Source organism: Microplitis demolitor, chromosome 1 (assembly GCF_026212275.2).
Source record: "Microplitis demolitor isolate Queensland-Clemson2020A chromosome 1, iyMicDemo2.1a, whole genome shotgun sequence".
Lineage (NCBI taxonomy): Eukaryota > Metazoa > Arthropoda > Insecta > Hymenoptera > Braconidae > Microplitis > Microplitis demolitor.
In genome coordinates, this window is record NC_068545.1 from 22,101,156 (window position 1) to 22,121,629 (window position 20,474).

The window sequence follows — 20,474 nt, forward strand, 5'->3', positions numbered from 1 at the left end:
TAAAATTTATTAGGCCATTAATAAATTGCTAAAAACTATTAATAAAATATTCATGAATAAAAATTATCATATATCTGAGAACACATCCGGGCGTACAACTGTTTCCATTCCATATATAGCGTGACGTTAATTCTTTTTTATTTTCTATATATATATAATATATGTACACATATATAAAAATACATGCCGTTTATTTATTTCTCTTGTAGTGATTAACATTGTACTTTATTTTCACAGAACTCAAACACGCAAGTGGCACTGCAGGTGGCTCAGGGACAGAATATTCAGAGTCCTGGTGAAACGCAAGGAGGACCTAATACTGTACTCCGGGTCATCATTGAGCACATGATCTACCCTATTTCCCTGGACATTCTTTATCAGGTAATCTATCGTCTAAATAAATATACTAGTGCACTACAAAATATACTATTCTCACCCCCACTAAATATATAGAAATAATGACCGATAACGATAATGTCATGATTTTAATGACATTTATTTAACCTGCCGTTATTTTTTCTTCTTAAATTTTTAATGTCTCATCATATATGTAAAGCCCCGCTAGAAGTATCACAAAACACAAATTGTTATTATAAAAATACATATGTTCAGGACATTTACCTAGGGTAGATAAAAAATAAGAATAAAAAAAAAATCTAATCGATTTGACGAGAGTGGTAAATGACTAGCTTAAATATAGCACGGACAGTAAATTTTCCTCACCTAAGTTTAGACTCAAAGCCAACACAATTTGTTGTATCTGGAAATAGTGGTCATTGCTGGTTGAAGGGTAAGAGCAAGAGGAAAACCAACTACTGGTTTATTGCTAGTCGTCGATGTAGTCCTCTGGTTGTGTAACGTTTGGATAAGTGTATCGCGCGCGTGGGTCGTCATTAGGGACGTCGAACGGAACCCGCAACGACCTGAATCCTCGAGGGAGGTCAGCAGTGTATGAGGATCGCGAATAGGAAGACGAGCGAAAGCAAGATAAAAAGAGATAAAGGGAAGAGAGAGAGAGAGAGAGAGCTTGCTTCCGGTTTGAGTTGAGTGGTCCATGCATTTTTAAACACTAGACGCTTTTTCCCCTCGTAGTTTCCTTCATCTCTTACCGTTCTCGTCAGGCTCACTCCCGTTTTATCTCTCTTGTGCACCGCAAGCAGTTTGATGGGACCGTACGTGCAGCACACAACCCTACCAAACTCAATGTCATACTACTTCTACAGCTTGTTCTGTAGCTGATGCTACTTATGCTACCGCCGTTGCCGCTGCCGTTGATGCTGGTAAACCACTCTAAAGAGTCAACTTTAATGGCAAAAGAGAAAAGAACATTAGCGATATTAGATAGTGAACTATTAGATTGTACATCACTCGATGGGGAAAAATAAAGAGACGTGACTCTCAAGAGATCACGGATGATCCTACATTAATATCAACATCGAAAGTACCTCCTTCAAGCACTCTTTACTCTCTCTCTATTTTTCTATTTATTTTTATAATTTTTTCTCAGCCGGATAATCAGGCTCAACTACGAGATGACAAAATGTTTTTTGCCTTTTCATTTATTTATTTATATAAGCTACGACTCTTTATCTCGTCGAGTCTTTTCACTTATTACCTTCTGGCCCCCAAGCTCTTTGGGATTTATAATATAACAGTAGCAAAAAAAGTACAAGTAGAAGCAGAAGCACCACGTCACTCGCTGTTGTTGTTGTAATGCATAAGACATAGGGATGATAATAAATAAACGGACGAAAAGTGCAACTACTGGCGGGCTGTATGACCACAAAGCTACTCGTACTACTTAAGAGGCCTGACTAGTGTAGCGCTGTTGCAGAATAATGTATACATGTACAGCACAGAGAGTACCGCATGTGCTACTAGATGACAGAAGTAGACTAGCTACAGTCCACAGCTGCGGTCGCTAATATCGACGGCAATTTCTAATCCCACTTAAACTTGTCCTGCACTATGACTACTATACTATTAGTACACTACTACTACTTCTGTTGGGAACGACTACTACCAACCTGCTTGTTCTATAGAGCAGGGAATAGAGTAGTGTAGCTTGCAAGGAGAAGCTGCGGCAAGCCTTTCTCGTTAGGTATAATATGTAGACTGCAGGGGAAATAACTTTGCTACGGTTAAATAGGGCGACCCCACCTCGATGAGCTTCTTCGATAAGTAAAAAATAAAAATAAAAAAAAAAAAAAATTCAAGACGGAATTTATTTCTTGTGCTCTTTCTTTTTCTTTATCGAAACGCCATTCTTAATTGTGAATTTTTTTTTTACTTGGAAATGAGTACTTGTGAATTATTTTTTATTTTTTTACGTCTACTTGTCTTAAGCGCAAGTTCTATCGCCTTCTCCAGTTACTCTCTTATTTGCTTTTCGAATCTCCGATATCCAACTTTTACGATCACTTCGCGCTTCGTTGCGCACTCTCCGTGCTCAAAAAACCTCCAACGAGGGCTTCTTCCTTTCCTATTTCTTCTTATCCTTTAGCTTCTGCTACTGCTACTTCTTCTTCTTCTTCTCCTTCTTTATTTTATTCTTTTTAATTTTTTTCCTCTTCTATCGACAACTTAAGCAAAGAAGGTGCTGAGGCGAAGCCCCGATCAGGGTTTTCACTCTACAAACTTGACAATAACTAACAAACTCACCATGAAAAGCCAAAAGTAACTTTTACTGTTTCACTTATATTATTATATTATTTTTTTTATTATCCGTAATGTAAAAATGATGAAAAAAAATTTCTATTTCACTTGATTTTCATTTTATTATTATTATATACCCATTATATTTTCGTTTTCGACTTTTCGAGGGTCCAAACTAAAAAGTCTGACAGTTTGTTGACGTTTGAGAGAAATACGAGCATTAAGTTAATGCAATGGCTTTCAACGGTTATGGAAAAGTTATAAGTGAAACAGATAGACTGTTGGCATTTATAACTCGGGTATTGTGCCACCTTGCCTCCCCTGTGGTTATATACGCGTAAAATAAAGTGACACTAACAAGAAAAGGACGTTCTTTGGTCGTACCACCTGGGACTACTCACTGATAAATCCCACATCGTTAAAATACTAAAGACAATAAAAAACAACAAACTCTGTCCCGTCTCTCCCTCTCTCCCTTGCTGCTACTTGACACTCAAGTTCTTTACCACCCAGCTACCATTTGATTGGTATTTTTTTAAACATTCCCGCGCAATAATATTTAAGTAAGGAGCACATAAACACGACACATTGATTGATATTACACGGTGGGTACCGGCTACTACTCCTTACTCAATTTACGACAAGACATTACTTGTGGTAATCGTTATTGCCACCGCGGATCCCCTCGACACCATTCCGCAATTATCGATCACTCTGAGAGTTCGGCTGGGGAACTTGAATTATTTCGTGAAATCCTCATGTGTTACTCTCCATCCTCATATTTATTATTAATCCACCCTTTTTTATTTATTTATTTATTTTCTTCTCTATTTTTTTTTCTTTACGCCCTATATCCAATAAAATTAAATAATCAACATGCTCAAATAAATAATCCGTTTTTTAAAAAAAAAAAAAAAAAAAAAAACCCGCGATCAATAACAGACAATTATTTATTTAAACTTAAATAAGTTAGTAATTTAATAAAACCCAAGTAGTATTTTATTTAAATTTTAACTTTAAGAAGACGCTTTTACAATTTATGTATTAAAGGAAAATTTTATTTTTACATTGACATTTTCCTTTCCAATAGGTCGTAACCTATAAGATAACTTTTTAACGATTAGTAATTTCTAATGTTTAAAAAGGTATGGACCATAAATAATGATATATTATTATTTAAAAAATTCCATCTCGATTAATATTTTTTTAATTGTCATATTAATTAAAAACGGTCGATTATAATTTCTGGAGAACTGGGACACGTTTATTGAAAAAAGTTGTCAAGTGTGACAAACTATAAGTATTAAAATAAAACTATATTGATTTTGCAATGACTCTTTCCCTCTTTTACTCCCTTTCTCTCCCTCTATACATATTATACTCAGACTATTGTAAGTTGAGCTCGGTCGTTGTTATTATTATCGCTATAACATTTTACAATATAAAGAAAAGTCGAGAGGTATTATACATAAAAGTGTGATGATGATGATGACGATAATAATAAATAAAAAATATAAAAACGATTGACCATGTATTATAGAAGAAGGGATCAAAATGTTGCATTAATCACACATAACTCGTGCTCTACATGATTAATGGATTGGTGTCGTGTGTTATGACGATATATATATACATACATATACATCATCCCGATGTTTCCATTCGATTGTTCCAGTTGCTCTCGTTCCCGCTTTTACACGTGACGAACTAAATGGACTTTATGACCATCACCATCATCATCATCATGATAATCATCATCACAACCAATAAATGAATGTACAATCTTCAATGTACATATTATTTTTACACATACATATATATATGTATGGATCCCACGTCAAATTGATGGAATTGTATTGGCATTGTTATTGTACATCAGGGCGTTATTGCATTAGACCCAAGTACTTGATGGCTCGGGAGAGAGCCATGTCGATAATTGAACACACTGCACATACTCACACAAATTAATAACTGTTGCTGCAATCAATAACCAACGACGACATTGACGTAACTTGTGGTGTGTACGTGCAACGCGTACCCGCAAACTTAATCCCCAAGAGTCGATTATTTTACAAATCCATCGGTCTCTCCGTCTCCTTCTCGTTTTCCATCAGCATCTGTACAACTTTGGCTCTTTCCATCACACACACACACACACACACTCTTCATGACTCTAATATCACATCACAAGATGACTGGTCGTCGGTAATTTTTCTAAACCAATTTCTCATGATCCGGAATCCTCAAGCTGTGGAGCAGAAAATCGACCAAAGTATTTTTATTTTATTATTATTATTTTTTATTTTACTTTTTTTTTTTTTTTATCTTATAGACGAAAAAAAGATAAAGTCCCTCGGCTTCACTTGACCGAGGAAGCTTTTTTTTTTGCCAAGATATAAATAAAATGGCACAATTAATTTTCGATTGAATGACTAGGGATGAAAAGGATATAGCGGTGTATTATATTGAGAGGGTCGCTCGGGTGGATTTTTGTGAGGATGATAGCCCACCACGTGGTACGATGTTCGATGAAAATATCAAGAGCCGGCTCTGGAGGGACCGCCGAGGGAGGTTTGACCGAAGAAAAGCGAGCACCAGTTTCGGATAGGAAATGAGAGAGAACGCGCCGGCAGGAAGCTATCGAGTCCGGAGAAGATTGCTCGCGTGCCGTTGGCTTTCGTTCGATTTGACGGAGGGGCCGAGTGAAAAATTCTTAAGCGAGCATCTCCGACCCCGTTCCATCTACACAGGACCTATACTTCCATACTTTTCCATCTCATATATATATATCTATATGTATACAACAGTTTGAACGTCTACGTCCGGCAAACAACGAGCATGCTAGCCGAGTGGAAACAAAATGACACGATAAAACCATGTGAAAATAAAATATTAGAGCTTAAGGGTCATGTGTGTGCTCGCTTTTATTTTCATAACCAACACTAGCCAAACAGGCGGATGTATGTGTGTTGTAGATATGCCGAGTTCTTGTGATACTGCAGCAGCTATTCCGAGGTACCACCCTACCGCAAAAGGTAGAATCACGCTAGCATACAGACATAGATGTCCGGTGCTCTCTCTCTCGACTTGTGTGCGCGTTTTTCTCTACAAAGATGATTTCCCACGGGATTTAAAATGGGCACTGCCGCCACCACTGCTAGTTCTGATGCTGATGCTGATGCTAGTACTGGTACTGGTACTGATGCTGGTTACACTGGTAGTAGTAGATATACACGATACCTGAAAAGAGAAAACGGAAGTGTACGTAAACGGAAAGTACGCTGTGCTGCCCTCGGTTACTCAATTTTGCTGAAGCCAATTTTATTGGGATTTTAGTTTGTTACAGTAGGTCGCAATGTTGTTACTGCACATTGTACTTGTGATTTTAATCAGTAATTTTCATTGTTACATTTAAATCAATTCAGTAAATTTATAAATATATTTAATCTTTTATTATTTTTTTTGTTTTTTTAAATATTTAAATTACATAATCGACAGTCAGTTGATTAATACACGCAGAGTTTAAACTAGCGGTTGACCGATGAATATTGAAAATTATTATTGAATTGGATTTATCAGCACGTCATCGGGCACAACAGAAATACGATGGTTAAGCACTTTGATTTTACCCGCACGTAAATTTAATGTCATAAATATACCAAATAAATTTAGAGTCATGCTGATAATGCTGCTGGAAAATCTGTTTGCTCTCAACTGATATTTTTGTACTCCACCGCAAACAAAAAAAAAAATAAATAAATAAATAAAAAAAAAACCATCTGTTATTTAATACGATTTTAAAACCAGCCTACGTACTTTTTCACCCAACGGTTTGTTATATTTTTTTTTCATCCCGAAATGTATACGCAGAGGATAAACTTTTCACGTCACTCTCAATATAACGGTTGCAATAATAACGGGCAATATCGCTAATGACTGGCTTTATTTGCCAGAGCGTCAATTAAAAACACACACGCTGATATAATTGGATGGTCCAAATGACGATTGAACAACCAAAGTGAGACAGTCAAATATATATATACATATATATATATATATATATATATATATATATATATATATATATATCCCTTGTAAAAACATGTTGACACTTTATGTCGTTTTGTTAGCTTTATTATTTTTCATTACTTTATTCAAACTCTCTATTTTTTACGCGCCCACTATCACCAGCATCCCATTTATTTTGTTTAGTATATATTCGTGTCTCCATTAAATATTTAAGTAATTAATCAATACACAGCATCAGTTGATGTTAATTTAAAATTATTAACAGTTCATGTTGATTTATATCAATGTATATAAATTATATACATATTTATTAAATTAAATAATAAATATATAATGAGCAAATAAATAAAAATATTCATACATATTCAAATTACATGAGCATCCATTATATTATATTCTGCACTGAACATACAACAATTATATGCTGAATGTAAACCATCATTCAGTGATGGTTTCATGATAAATATGATAAACGATACGTTTGTTAATTTTGTTTTGAACTAAACTCATCGCGTCCCGGTTGCTCGCTCGCTCTCTCTGTACACCAGGACGCGAAAGCTCATATTAGGACTGGGTGAGCTATTTATACCACTCATATGTGAAGAGAGATGTAGAGGAGAGACAGAGTAGGAGCTTGCAGCTCGGTAGTTAGAAGAGTTGGCAGGATTTATAAGGGAGTTTCGGCACAGATGAAAAGACAGAGATAGACAGCTAGCAGGTCAGTCTCTGCGGTCTTGCCTATGAACAGTTTGGTTGATCCATTCAACCAGTTTCCACTGTACGTACGTCATTTCCACTCTCGTCTGTCATGCATAATCAACCTCGTTTTCCATCACCGACCGAATCCAAGAATAATCTCTCTCCCACTACTGGTTTTCATAACTTTTTTCATAGATTTTTAATGAAAAGCTTAATCCTCTTTTTTTTTGTTTCAGATATTCACGCGCTTTGGCAAAGTATTAAAAATTGTTACCTTCACTAAAAACAGTAAGTATTTTTTTTATTCATGGATTTTTATTAAAAATGTAATAAATGGAGGCGATATTTTTGCTGGATTTTTTTTTTCTAAAATTTTATTTCATGAAAATAATTAGTCAACAAAAGAATTTAATAAAGTTTTTTATTTTTTTAACTGAAAAGAAACTACGAAAAAGTTTTGTATAGAGTTAAAGTTGTTTAAATTGGTGTTGAGAACTGACACAATGATTTAGAGCCTCTATATTTTATTTTATTATAAATAATATTAATATTAATAGCATATTTTTAATTAATTAAAGTATAAAACCCATTATAAGATACTTTGAAATATCACTTGCTCTTATATTATTAAATTTTTCACGTAAATTAAAACCCTCATCTCCCCTAATTGATTCATTGATCCCAAAAACCTTTAAGACTGGGTGATTGGTCGATTGGTCCCTTGCACAAATAACTTTAAAGCGATCAACATAATGAACAATTAAGATTTAAAAGTCAAGGCGAGGGTTGAAAATGCCTGGGCCTCAGTAACTTCGAACTGGGCTAAGATTTGACATTCAATTTTGACAGTTTAATGCTTTCTAACTTTAATACTACGTGGCAACTAAATAATAATAATAATATTTGTTTGTTTTAAAGGTACGTTCCAAGCACTGATACAGTATTCGGATACAATAGCTGCGCAGAATGCTAAAGCAGTAAGTATATTCCATTTTGTATTATACAGTTTAGCCTTTTCAAGCCCCTTAAATTTCCGGTCTGCACACACGCACATCCAGTTTCTCCGGCAGCGGATTCCTTTGGGAAAGATATATCAACTTGGGAATATTCTTCCGACTCAAGTGCGCCTCTACTCGTGCGCGTGACGTGAATTATCCAGTATCCAACATTTTCGGGCCTCACTTCCGCAAATCGTGTGCAAGAATTATCCTATTAATATTTAAATATTAATTTTCTACATGCCAATTTTTAACAATTTCTTTTCTTTTCCTTCTCATTTTTTAGTCTTCGTTCCTTTTTACCCACCGCTACCAACATCCTACTCTTTTTATTTCTTTATCTTTTAAAAAAAGTTTTTCTTTATTTTTTTTTAATCTAAATTCGAAATTATTGTCTTCGTACCAACAAATTATAACAAACGAGTCTGCCCTCTAGCGTTTCTTCTCTTCAAAGATTTTAATAGTCTCCAAGTCGAGAAAATTTTACCTTTTACCTTATAAATATATCTATACATATATATTTTAACTAACCAAGTTGCAATGTAGACTCGTTGTTACGCATTGCCCAGAGCTAACTTTTCTTTTCTCCCTTAACTCTGGTTCATCTTTACCTATAGAATAAAATTCTTATGATCTTGTCATTATTGAGCATGTACACTTCACTTACTTACTTATTTACTTACTTGTTTTTTGATCCATAGAAAAAAAAAAAAAAAAAAAAAAAGTTATCTCATTAAAAAAAATTGAAATAACGAAGTAATGTAATTAAATGTAAATAGAAATTGTAACAATGGTCATTTAATTAGACCGGTTGGGTCAATGTAAAATTAATAATGGCAATGCTTATTATATGGAATATTCATTAGCGCATGTAAATATGCAAAATGGCAGTTGATGGCCGAGCGAGAGTAGACCGTCGAGGGAAAACGCGCCAGCGGTATAGTAGCAATACCGGGCAGTAGAGAGTACAGAGCTGAGTACTGAATACTAACATTAAAGTATAGTTGAGTCCACATATGTAACAGAGAGCATAAGTCAAACAAAGCCCGGCTACACATTGCTCGTCATATTAAAGGACCACGAATTCGCCCACGCGTTCGCGTCATTGTGCGGTCGTCGGTCCGCTACTGTATTATTAATGAAAATCAAATATTCCCATGTACACCCGTTCACCCTCAATGATATTGTCCATACTTGCCGCTGCCACCGCCGATCCTTTTCAAATTAAAATTACATTAATAACATCTCCGTAACTTATTAATTAATTAATTAATTAACTTGCTAATTAATTTTTATTTTTTAAATTTTATTAATGAATTTGTTTTTTTTTTTTTTACCACAGACTCTAGATGGACAAAACATTTACAACTCGTGCTGTACACTACGCATTGATTTTAGTAAAATGCAAAGTTTGAATGTTAAATACAATAATGACAAATCACGTGACTACACAAATCCGACGTTGCCGACAGGTGATCCAAATTTAGATGCCGCATCTTTGGCACTTGGTGGTGAATTACTTCCTCAGCTTCTTCTTGGTGCTGCTGGCACTCAGCCACGCGCACGTTTACCTGGTAAGTATTTTAAATATTTATATTATTTTTTTTTTAATTAATAAAACGTCCCACTTCTTTTACTTGGTCTTTTTTTTCTTCCTCTCCGTCTTCTTCTTCTACTTGTTCCTCTTGTTCTTATTTTACATCTTAATACTCGGTCTTAATTTTATTCTCATTCGCGTTCGCCAGCTGCTAAAGCATTTAATATTCACGTCAATCAATCAAGTGGGTTCTGTTTTATTAATGTAATCTCATGAATTACTTTAAATAGAGTCAATTACAGGAGCTCCGAGCGTCCTTGCGTCGCCTTTTGCCGCAATGCACGGGCTACCGTCGCCACTTGGAGGACCTTACGGTAATGGTGTGGCACCAGGTGCCGGACTTGCCGGTCTTGGTGGTTTTAGTCTTGGAGCGGGTGCACTTGGTGTACGTGTACCGGGAAATCCTCAGATATCCTCAGTCTTGCTTGTCACCAATCTTAATGAAGAGGTAAGTCTACCATTATTCATTAACATTTTGAACTACAAGTACATTTCATTATTATTATTTTTTTTATCATTATTTACCCTCCTTACCCCCCTCCCCCACCCCTACTCCTCTCTACCCATAAAAAAATATAAGTAATTTATAAATTGTAAACTTCCCGTCATTTTATGCTAAACTACATTTTAATTTATCCCAAACTTTTTTTTACTTCAATCCTTGTTTTTTTTTGTTTTTTTTTTTTTTTTTCAATTTATTTTAAATACTCGAGTTGATTGGTATGTACATTAAAATAAAAAATAAATGTAGAAGCTCAAGTAGAGAATACTTTGCAGTATATTTTCAAAAATATAAAATAACTAGAGAATTTGAATTTCCTCATCGAATATAAATTAGTTTTATTATTTCCACAATTAATGGATCTGAAGATCGGAAGGTTTTTCGCGGAATGAAAATAGAAAATTTTAAAGCTACTGGATCTAATTACTGGATAAATTTCTGAATGTTTCGCTTGGATGCTACACGGGGAAAAATGGGCTTAAGAAATTTACGAATTTTTATTATATAGACCAGACTTGAAACAGGAAATTGTCAAAAATTATTATGCTGCACTATAATTATTATTGTGAGCCTCTAAAAATTTTTTATTTTTTACTGTAATTCATAATTTAGACAAATAATATTCGTTACAATTCATCAATACGTTTTAAGAGTATAATATTTTTGTAGTGTAGCATAATAATTTTTGACAACTCAACTTCCTCTTTCATGTTTGACTGACAGCATAATTTCATATATTTCTGAAGCCCATTTTTCTCCGGGTATGTCAGCCGAAAATTGCAGACCATCCCAACTTCCGGAACTACCCCTTAATCCGGCTGCCCAACTTTGAAACACAGTGAGGGACAAATTTTTAAAAATCAATTTTTTAGTATTTTTACTTCCGGTGGAGTCTTGTGGACATGATTCAATACATACTTTAAATATTTTATTTTTTTCAGCTACTGTGTTTTCAAATTTATCAGGAATCGAATTACATACATTTTTTATGAGTGTAAATATAGCAGACATACGACAATTTTTTAATTACATACAAAAAATCTAAATAATTAAAATAAAAAAAATAAAAAAAATACATGCACTGAATTTCGAATTGTCTGAACATGAATTTTTTTATTTTTATTTTATAAAAATTTTAATTTATCATTTCAAAGTTTTAAAAATTGTCAAATGCCCGCTAACTTTACTATCATACATTTTTTTAATTTTCGTTGCGCGAAAACCTTTCGATCTTCAGGGACATCACAATTAACAACTCGTGTTAAATTTTTGTTTTAAATAAATAAAAATTCAAACTTTGATAAATATTTAATAACCGATTAATTTAAAAAAAAAAAAAAATTTGACGAGGAAATCGATTCTTAGTGCACATGTAATCCTCGTATATACCCAGCATAGATCCGATATATAAATACACGCATTAAATAAATCACCTAGTCATCACAATCCTATATAGATCCTCCGATTAATCGTAATTCCATGGCATCTCAATACCTCGTGATGCCCGGTCTGCCAAAAGTCCGTTTTATATTTTTTCATTTTTATTCTCTAAACAAAAAAAATAAAAAATATTAACGATCTATTGTATTGTAAATTTGTACATATTCATAAAACAATTGTCTAAAAACAAAACTAAAAACTAAAAAAAAATATAAAAAACCGACCGGGCATGAGGATTTAGATCGCCAAAGATTACACATATATCTCGCAGCTGCAACTTGTCACTATACTATACTTACTATGTGTACTACTATTCGTCGTGTTTGCGCACAAACTTTGCAATTATTTAAATTATTTATTTAACATTTCTCTTATACATTAACAAATTTTTTTAATTCACCTAAATATATATCATGTATAAAACCTATTACTTATTATTAACATTCATATTTATCTTTGTCTTCAAACAACACAAAATTAAATCACATTAAATAAATTAATTAATTAATATAATTTAAAATAATAAGTTAAGCTTGTGCGCAATCACTACCCGTACTATTACATTGAAATCTATGTACTCGCTGACTACTGACTGGACTCTGTCTGTTCTCTGTGTAGATGGTCACGCCTGACGCTCTCTTTACCCTGTTTGGTACGTCTCCACATTTATATTATTAATTATATTACATTATTAATTATTATATTTAAACTACTCACATACTATATCAAATCACCGCTCTCTACATTATTACCATAATAATAATATTAATAATAATAATATTAGTAATAGTAATAATAATAATAATTATAACTACAATTATGAAGTGATAAATTAACGCGTATGCAAACAGAATTAAGTGAAAATAATTTTAATTCAAATGAACGCATATCAATATCTATTAATTAAATACATGTATATTTAATTGAATGCGTTAATTAATTTTTTTTTAATTCCACGAATTTCGCTGAATTAACCACAAAAAAACTAAATATGAGAATAATTGAAGCGGATAATTAATGATTAATTATTTTAATTAAAATCTACATTCTTATCTTTTATTAATTAATTTTTAATTTGATTTTTTTTTTAATTTTATTCCACTAAATTTCCGTTATTTATTTTATTTTAAAATAATATATTAATTACGTTATGTACTACAAATTCTATATGTCTATTTATCATCGTCATATAAACAATATACACATAAATATATATACTTTTATATATATTTATAAATAACGTTCACAATCCTCTATTTCTAAACATATTTTTACCTGAGATTCTTCACAGTGATTAATTAATATAAATTATTTATTCATCCATTTATTATTTATTTATTTCGTCGCCTTCATATTTACATAAGCTTTTGCTTTAATAATTTTTTTTACAAGTAATTCCATAGGAAAATGCCATTTTGTTATTAATATGAGTTTATGAGGCACCTGGTATTTTATATTATCATTATAATTATCATTATTAATCTCATTATCATTATCATTATTGTTATTAGTTATTTATACGAAATATTAATAAATTCATTTATTATTTTTAATGCTCATATATAATTAAATTAATTATTTTATTAGCCGGGTGCCTCTTGCATGATCTAGACCACGGTCCGATCGTACCCCGATATTCTCATATATTTAAACTTTTTTTTTTGTAAATTAAAATAAACAAGATTAGTTTTAAATAATAGATATTAATTATAAACTTGATATATTTTATTTATTTAATATTAATGTTCATAATTTTTTATAATAAATTAAATTATGAGGATGAAATTAGCAGATAACTGAAAATTTTTTTTTTTTTAAAAACAAATTTGATATTAAAAGAAAAAAAATTACGTACGTATGAGTTTTCATATGGAGTATCTCTGCATTTTTAAAATTATTTTTTAAAATATTAAGTAGTTTGTTTTTAAAAATAATTAAATTTTCGGTTATCTGCTATTGTTAGTATCACATTTAATTAATGGTAATAATGTATTGCGAATATAGGCGTTTATGGGGATGTACAACGTGTGAAGATTCTTTACAATAAAAAAGACTCAGCCCTTATCCAGATGGCCGAGCCTCATCAAGGTCATTTAGGTAATTTTATAAATTCATTTTATTTTAATTAATAAAAAGTCGATTTTATTTTTAATAAAACTTAAGAATTTCTTTTTTTATTACATTCAGTTATGATACGAATTTTTTTTATATTACGCATCGAGAAAAAAAGTAGGACATTGTAACCCGCGTAATTATCACTTAAACCCAAGGCTTAATGATTTTTTTGTTAAACCAGGATCCAAAGTTCGATTAAAATAAAACTAAAAAAAACTGATATTACATTATCAAGTATTTTTTTTTTATATTTTATGTACCAGGAACGTTGCAATTTAAAATAGTTTTTCCGCGGTCAAGTTCTAAAACTGTAAACTAAAGAGTAAGGACCCGTAGTTTACTCTCATTAAATTTGTAATGAATAGATTAAGTAATTTAAGCCACCTCATTTATAAATGCTTGTAACTTTGTCAACTTTGGTTCAGATCTCAAAGTAAAAATAAATTTAATTTTTAATCTTACAAAGTAACCCAAGTTTTACTGAAAGTTTAATTGACTATTTATTTAAATAAAAATATCAGCACTGCAATGTAATAAATTTTCTCATATTTATATAATAAAAAATAAAAGAGCTAATTAATGAATGATTAAAAATTAGCAATGACTCACATGGACAAACTAAAAGTCTTTGGAAAACAAATCAGAGTGGTGGTCAGCAAACACCAAACTGTCCAATTACCAAAAGAGGGACAACCAGATGCGGGTTTAACTAAGGACTACACCAACAGCCCTTTACACCGATTCAAAAAACCTGGCTCGAAAAATTACCAAAATATCTACCCACCAAGTGCAACTTTGCATTTATCTAACATTCCGTATGTATTTAAAACTTTGTTTTATAACTTAACTTTAATCAAGTCAATTATTTTCAAAAATTAATTAATTAAATTGCCTTGACAAGTCATTTTAATTTATTCAAATTAAATCATAAATTCAATATAGCCAGCTAAAACTTTTCTTTATATTAATAAACACTTATAAGTTATAATTTATAATAATAATAATAACAATTTTAAATTTATTAAATACAATACAGGGCAACTGTAACAGAAGACGAGATAAAGGATGCCTTTACGTCGAACGGCTTTACAGTTAAAGCATTTAAATTTTTCCCTAAGGACAGAAAAATGGCCCTTATTCAGATGCCCAGCATGGATGACGCAGTAGCAGCTCTTATTGTATGTACTTGACATAACTATTAAGTATAATTTTATTAAAGTAGATTCTATTTAAGTCAATTTTTTAGTTTTTGAAAAAAAAAATTTTTATAATTTATCACGTGTGTGTTAAAAATTTAACTTTTAACATTAAAACCAAACATTCAAATTCGAAAATTCACGAATAATTTGAATCCTTTAAATTTGAACTCAGTACTAATTTTCTATGAAAACACTAAAAATTTAATTTTTAAATTTGAATCAAAATTTTCAAATTCAAAAACTTACGAATAATTTGAATTTTTTAAGTTTTATAATTTGAATTTGACTTAAATACTAATATTCTACTAAAAAACTCAAAATTTAATTTTTAAAATTAAAACCAAATATTCAAATTCAAAAAATTAATGAATAATTTGAATTTTTAAAATTTAAAAATAATTTATCTTCTGATTTGAATTTGAACTGAGTACTAATAATAATATTCTATAAAAAATACTATAGGAAAAAAAAAAAATGTTGTTGAAAGCTAACAATCTATAACTTATTTCAGAAAATGCACAACTATCAATTGAGTGAATCCAACCACCTGCGAGTTTCATTTTCAAAGAGCAACATCTAACAAGAGCGATCGTACATCGAGTCGCAGTGGTTCCAGCCATACGCTCTTGTTCACTATTGGACTCACTCTACCCTCTATGACTGATAGATCCACTGACTCTGCAATCGCTCCGATAATGGACTACCATTGACACACACACTACACAGATACTGCGATACTTTAGCCATCTCTCAGCGAATAGAACCCAACAAAACTCGCTCTCATTCGTCAACGTCCTTCAGCCGTAACACTTGACAATCCAAGTCAGGAGGAATGAGTACCAGGATGAGGATGAGGATCCAAAAAATTACTAAAACTAAAACCAAGCTTGCTATTCATCCTCATTCCGCTCGCGGTCACGTCGGTCAACTTGTCACATTCCTAGACACAAATATCACCGCCAGTTAACGAACACAAATATTAATTAATTAATCTAATTATTATTATTATTATTATTTTAAATAATTTTTAAAAAGTCTCGCCTTTATCAGTGGTCACTTAAGAGCCAATTAATCGATAAATTCTGGTCGGATCTTAATATATAAGAGTTTATTCTCCGAACTCGAAATTACTGCTCCTGCAATTGTCTCATTGAACAAAAATAATAATAATAATAATTTTATTTGCTAGAGAAGTTAATTAACGAGCTGAGTTTTCGATTTAAATGTGTCAGTTACGGCGACCTAGAGACTATTGTCTAGATTAACACAATTATCTATAGTCTATACTCAATAGTTATAAAATAATGAAAGGATCTGAAGACTTTGAATATTTAAAAAAAGTTAAGAAGGGCTTGCCGAATAAATAGCAGTTAAATAATTACACTCTTGTACAGAATCCACGTATCGTAAGATATTTTACAAATAAGCCGGCCGCATTAGCGTCCAATTGCTGGTGATTCATATATTATTAATATTATAATATTAATTATAACTATAATTATTATCATTATTAGAGTATAAGAATTTATAAGAACGCAAGACGAGATCTTTTTGCATAAATTAACTTTAAATTCATTCTCAACGGCTTATCGGTGCTACTATCGTCCAAAACATAAATTATTAATTATTCCTGTTATGTCTCGAGCGATAGCCTCACACCCGCCGAGAATGTTTGGATTTAAAAAGTTTATTAGCAAGAGATAAATTGTGACATTAATTTAGAGCACGAAAGAATGAAAATAAAAACGAATAATAGGTGTCCAGTATTCAACTAGTCGGTCGTAGCCATTACCGTTGACAGCGATAACAAAAAACAAAAATGAATATGAAAAATATCTAATATTAAATATTAATAATAAATGCGAGCTAAACGCAAGACAATCGTGCTGTGATTTTTGCATGAACCAGCACATCAGATGTACAAAAAACTTTATTAATTATTAATTAATTAATCAATTTTTTTAAAGTCAGATCTTTATTTTTTAATCCTGCTTGTGGAAATTTTATTTTTTCTTACAGCTGTCAACGCGCGCGATTCAGACTGCATTTTTTAAAGAAACAAATACATACATATATATATCGCCTCACTAATTCCAAAAGGGCATTTTTTTTTTATTGATAATTAGACTGTAGAATTTTTCTGAAGTTCAAAATTGGAAAAAAAATTTTTAGCTTTGAGGTAAAAGACCTAGTACCCAATTAGGGCATTAATACTCGATCACTTCATGAATTTGTATATATATACTTAGTAAATATAGATATACAAATACATGAGTGATCGATTACTAGTTCCCTTATCGAGTACTGAGTCTCTTCCCTTAAAATAAGTCTCCAAAATTGGCAATAAAAAAAAAAATTAAATGCCCTTTTGGTTTCAGAGATTTTCCTAAAGCCAGAACATATAAAAATATGTCCTTTTGAAATTAGTATCGCGATATATATCCATATATATAACTAGTTTTTTAACTATAATTTTCAATTGCATTGAACAAGTATTATACGCACACGATCGCTGATATATCCACAAATTATACATTAACATGTTATATTAATTTTAATCTAAGTTAGTTATTATTTTTTTTCCTTGTTTATTTCATACTTCTTATTTACAAACACGCATTTTTTGTCTAATTGATAGCATGTAATTATTATTTAAAAGGATAAGGATCGTTTAACATATCGCTGTTTCATATATTTGAGTATATTATGAATTATGACTAAGATAATTAATTTAAAAAATAACAAACAAGAACAAAAAAAAGAAATAATATGTAATGTATTTTACAGATAAGACGGGTTTAAACTGACAAAGATTGAGGGATTTTAATTTAATTAAGCTCATGCTAAGTATATTATCATTGCCTGTGAGATTGATAATATTAATTCTCATGATATGGATTTATGTAATGTGAAAATTGTCTTCCATCGGCAACTCGATCGTTCACCTCAACATTTATAATAATAATAATAATAATAATAATAATAATTATAATAATAAATAATAAACTAAGTTATTAAGGCCTTCAGTCTTTGTTTGTTTCATGCCCGTTAAAGTAATCAGTTTATTGATTATTGATTAGTTGTAAGAAAAAAAGAAAAAAACCATAAAAAAAAATATTGATGGTAATTAAAAGTAATTTAAATCAATGTTATATATTGATGTAAGATATAAATGCATTAGATATATATGATAGGTAAAATTAGTTTGCAGACTGTAGTGTTATTAAAGACAGGCCCAAAAGTATATAAAATAAATCATGATATATATATAAATAATAAATAACAAATATATTTAAAGTAAGAAATGAATGCCAGCGAAATAGCAATTAGCTGGTGTTTTATTTTATTATCAGCTGGCCTGGCGGTATATAAATTATTAATTTTATTTTTTATTTACTATTTTTGCCCCTCGAAATCAAAGTCTCGAATAATAGATAAAGCTATCGATTTATAGTAAATTTAAAAAAATAAAAAAAGAAAAAGTAAAGAGAATAAATTAAGAATGATATTTAAAGTAAACAAACAAAGTATTGATGTTTAAAATAATATTGATTGAATAATTATTAAATTTTAAAGTTACGAGTTACGCGGAATGTCGTTTTTGACAGTTATTGTTTTACAATTAAACGGAAGGACTCGATTTATGTGCCGCGTTTAATTAGTTTTCATTTATCATTGACCCAAGTATTTTTTCACTATTTAGTTAACTACTACTACTTTTATTATTATTATTATTTTTATTTTTATTATTATAATTATAAATAAACTTGTGTACATTTTATCTGAGGCATGACGCTTTGGAGTCAATAACATTTCATTACTGTATTAAAAAAAAAATAGTAAGCAAATGCGTGAAGTGAAAAAAATATCAGGTCGTGTTATAAAAAAATATTTTATTTAAATTCCCAATAACTTTTTTTAAACTCAATTATTGTTTTAATATTTTTATACTTTTTTTTTTGTATGCAAAGTAAAATTAAATTTTAATTAAATTTTTTTATCGCACGATTTGTTAATTTAAATAATTAAAAATTAAATAAGCGAGTGCCGGTCCCGGGCAATTTGTATTTTGTGCCAAACTAGGCTTAAATATTTAATTTAATAAACAGAAAAAAAGAGTCAACTGTAAACATGACGATAGGAAATTAATTTTGGTTAGCAAACCAACGAACCCAGCGAACTGAAAAAAAAATTTAAGCAAAGAAAATAAAACAGTTGAATATATAAATATATATTCGTATAACTCAACAATATATAACATATATAATAAATAATAATAATAAATAAATGCATTTAAACTACAGCCGGCATGAGCGAAAGGGGCCAGTTTGAATCTATGAATCTGTATTAAGAATCTCCAGTAATTGTTTTAAATAAATAAGAGCCAATCAACGGCGACTAAATTATTAGAGTTCCGCAACAAATATATTAAATATTTAAATTTCCACGCAAAAAAAAAAAAAATAATTATTGCACACGCACAAGTAATTATAGTATTAAAAAATTGTAGACAGCGATTATTATTATTATAATTTTTAATTATTAATTTTTAATTAAGAAATTTTTTTTATGCATTTTTATTGCCACTTACTGTAACTGCTTATGTTTATTTTATTTAATTTTTTTAAAACTTACTATTTTTAAATCATTTGAATATTAATTTTTAATATCCATTTTTATTTCATTTTATTATTATTATTATTATTACAATTATTCATTTTTTTGTTACACCTCTGGTGCACTTTCATGCTTATTTATATTATACATTTAATTAATAACAATTAATTTTTTTTTTTTTTCGGTGCTTCCTCTAAAGATTTAAACTAATCCTCGATAAAAAAAAATCCACTCCAATTCCTCTCCATTATTTTTATATATTTATTTACAAATAATAGTATAATTTATTTTTACATATATTTATCATATACATTTTATTTTATTTAATTATTATAAATTAATGATAACAGGGTGACTCGAAGTTCTTCCGTTTTTATAATTTAAAAAAATATTTATTACAATAATAATTATATTATAATAATAATAATAGTAATAATAATAATAATAATAATAATTATTATTATTATTATTATTATTATTATTATTAATAATATAAATAATAACCTGGTTATAATACGCGAAATACCGCGTGTAAATTTATTAGCTGGATTGAGGGGGGCCGAGGTGAGACTGGACTAGCCAGCGCTTACTAAGTGGTGTCACAAAAATATATATAAATATAT

General features: G+C 30.4%; 1 protein-coding gene across 5 annotated transcripts in view; it reads left to right on the forward strand.

The window, feature by feature from the left end:
• The window catches only part of LOC103580160 (polypyrimidine tract-binding protein 2), a 151,505-nt gene extending 131,528 nt beyond the window's left edge, over nt 1–19,977 (forward strand). For 4 of the 5 annotated variants that reach the window (XM_053740405.1, XM_053740413.1, XM_053740404.1 and 1 more), the window contains 10 exons: nt 238–381; nt 7,620–7,671; nt 8,302–8,360; nt 9,724–9,955; nt 10,209–10,426; nt 12,539–12,572; nt 13,925–14,017; nt 14,634–14,850; nt 15,072–15,213; nt 15,746–19,977. In XM_053740405.1, the coding sequence (XP_053596380.1) occupies nt 238–381; nt 7,620–7,671; nt 8,302–8,360; nt 9,724–9,955; nt 10,209–10,426; nt 12,539–12,572; nt 13,925–14,017; nt 14,634–14,850; nt 15,072–15,213; nt 15,746–15,814 (1,260 nt within the window). In that variant the 3' untranslated portion in view covers nt 15,815–19,977. The remainder of the gene's footprint in view (nt 1–237; nt 382–7,619; nt 7,672–8,301; nt 8,361–9,723; nt 9,956–10,208; nt 10,427–12,538; nt 12,573–13,924; nt 14,018–14,633; nt 14,851–15,071; nt 15,214–15,745) is intronic. The other variant, XM_053740407.1, reaches the window with a different exon arrangement.
• Nucleotides 19,978–20,474: the final 497 nt, after the last annotated feature.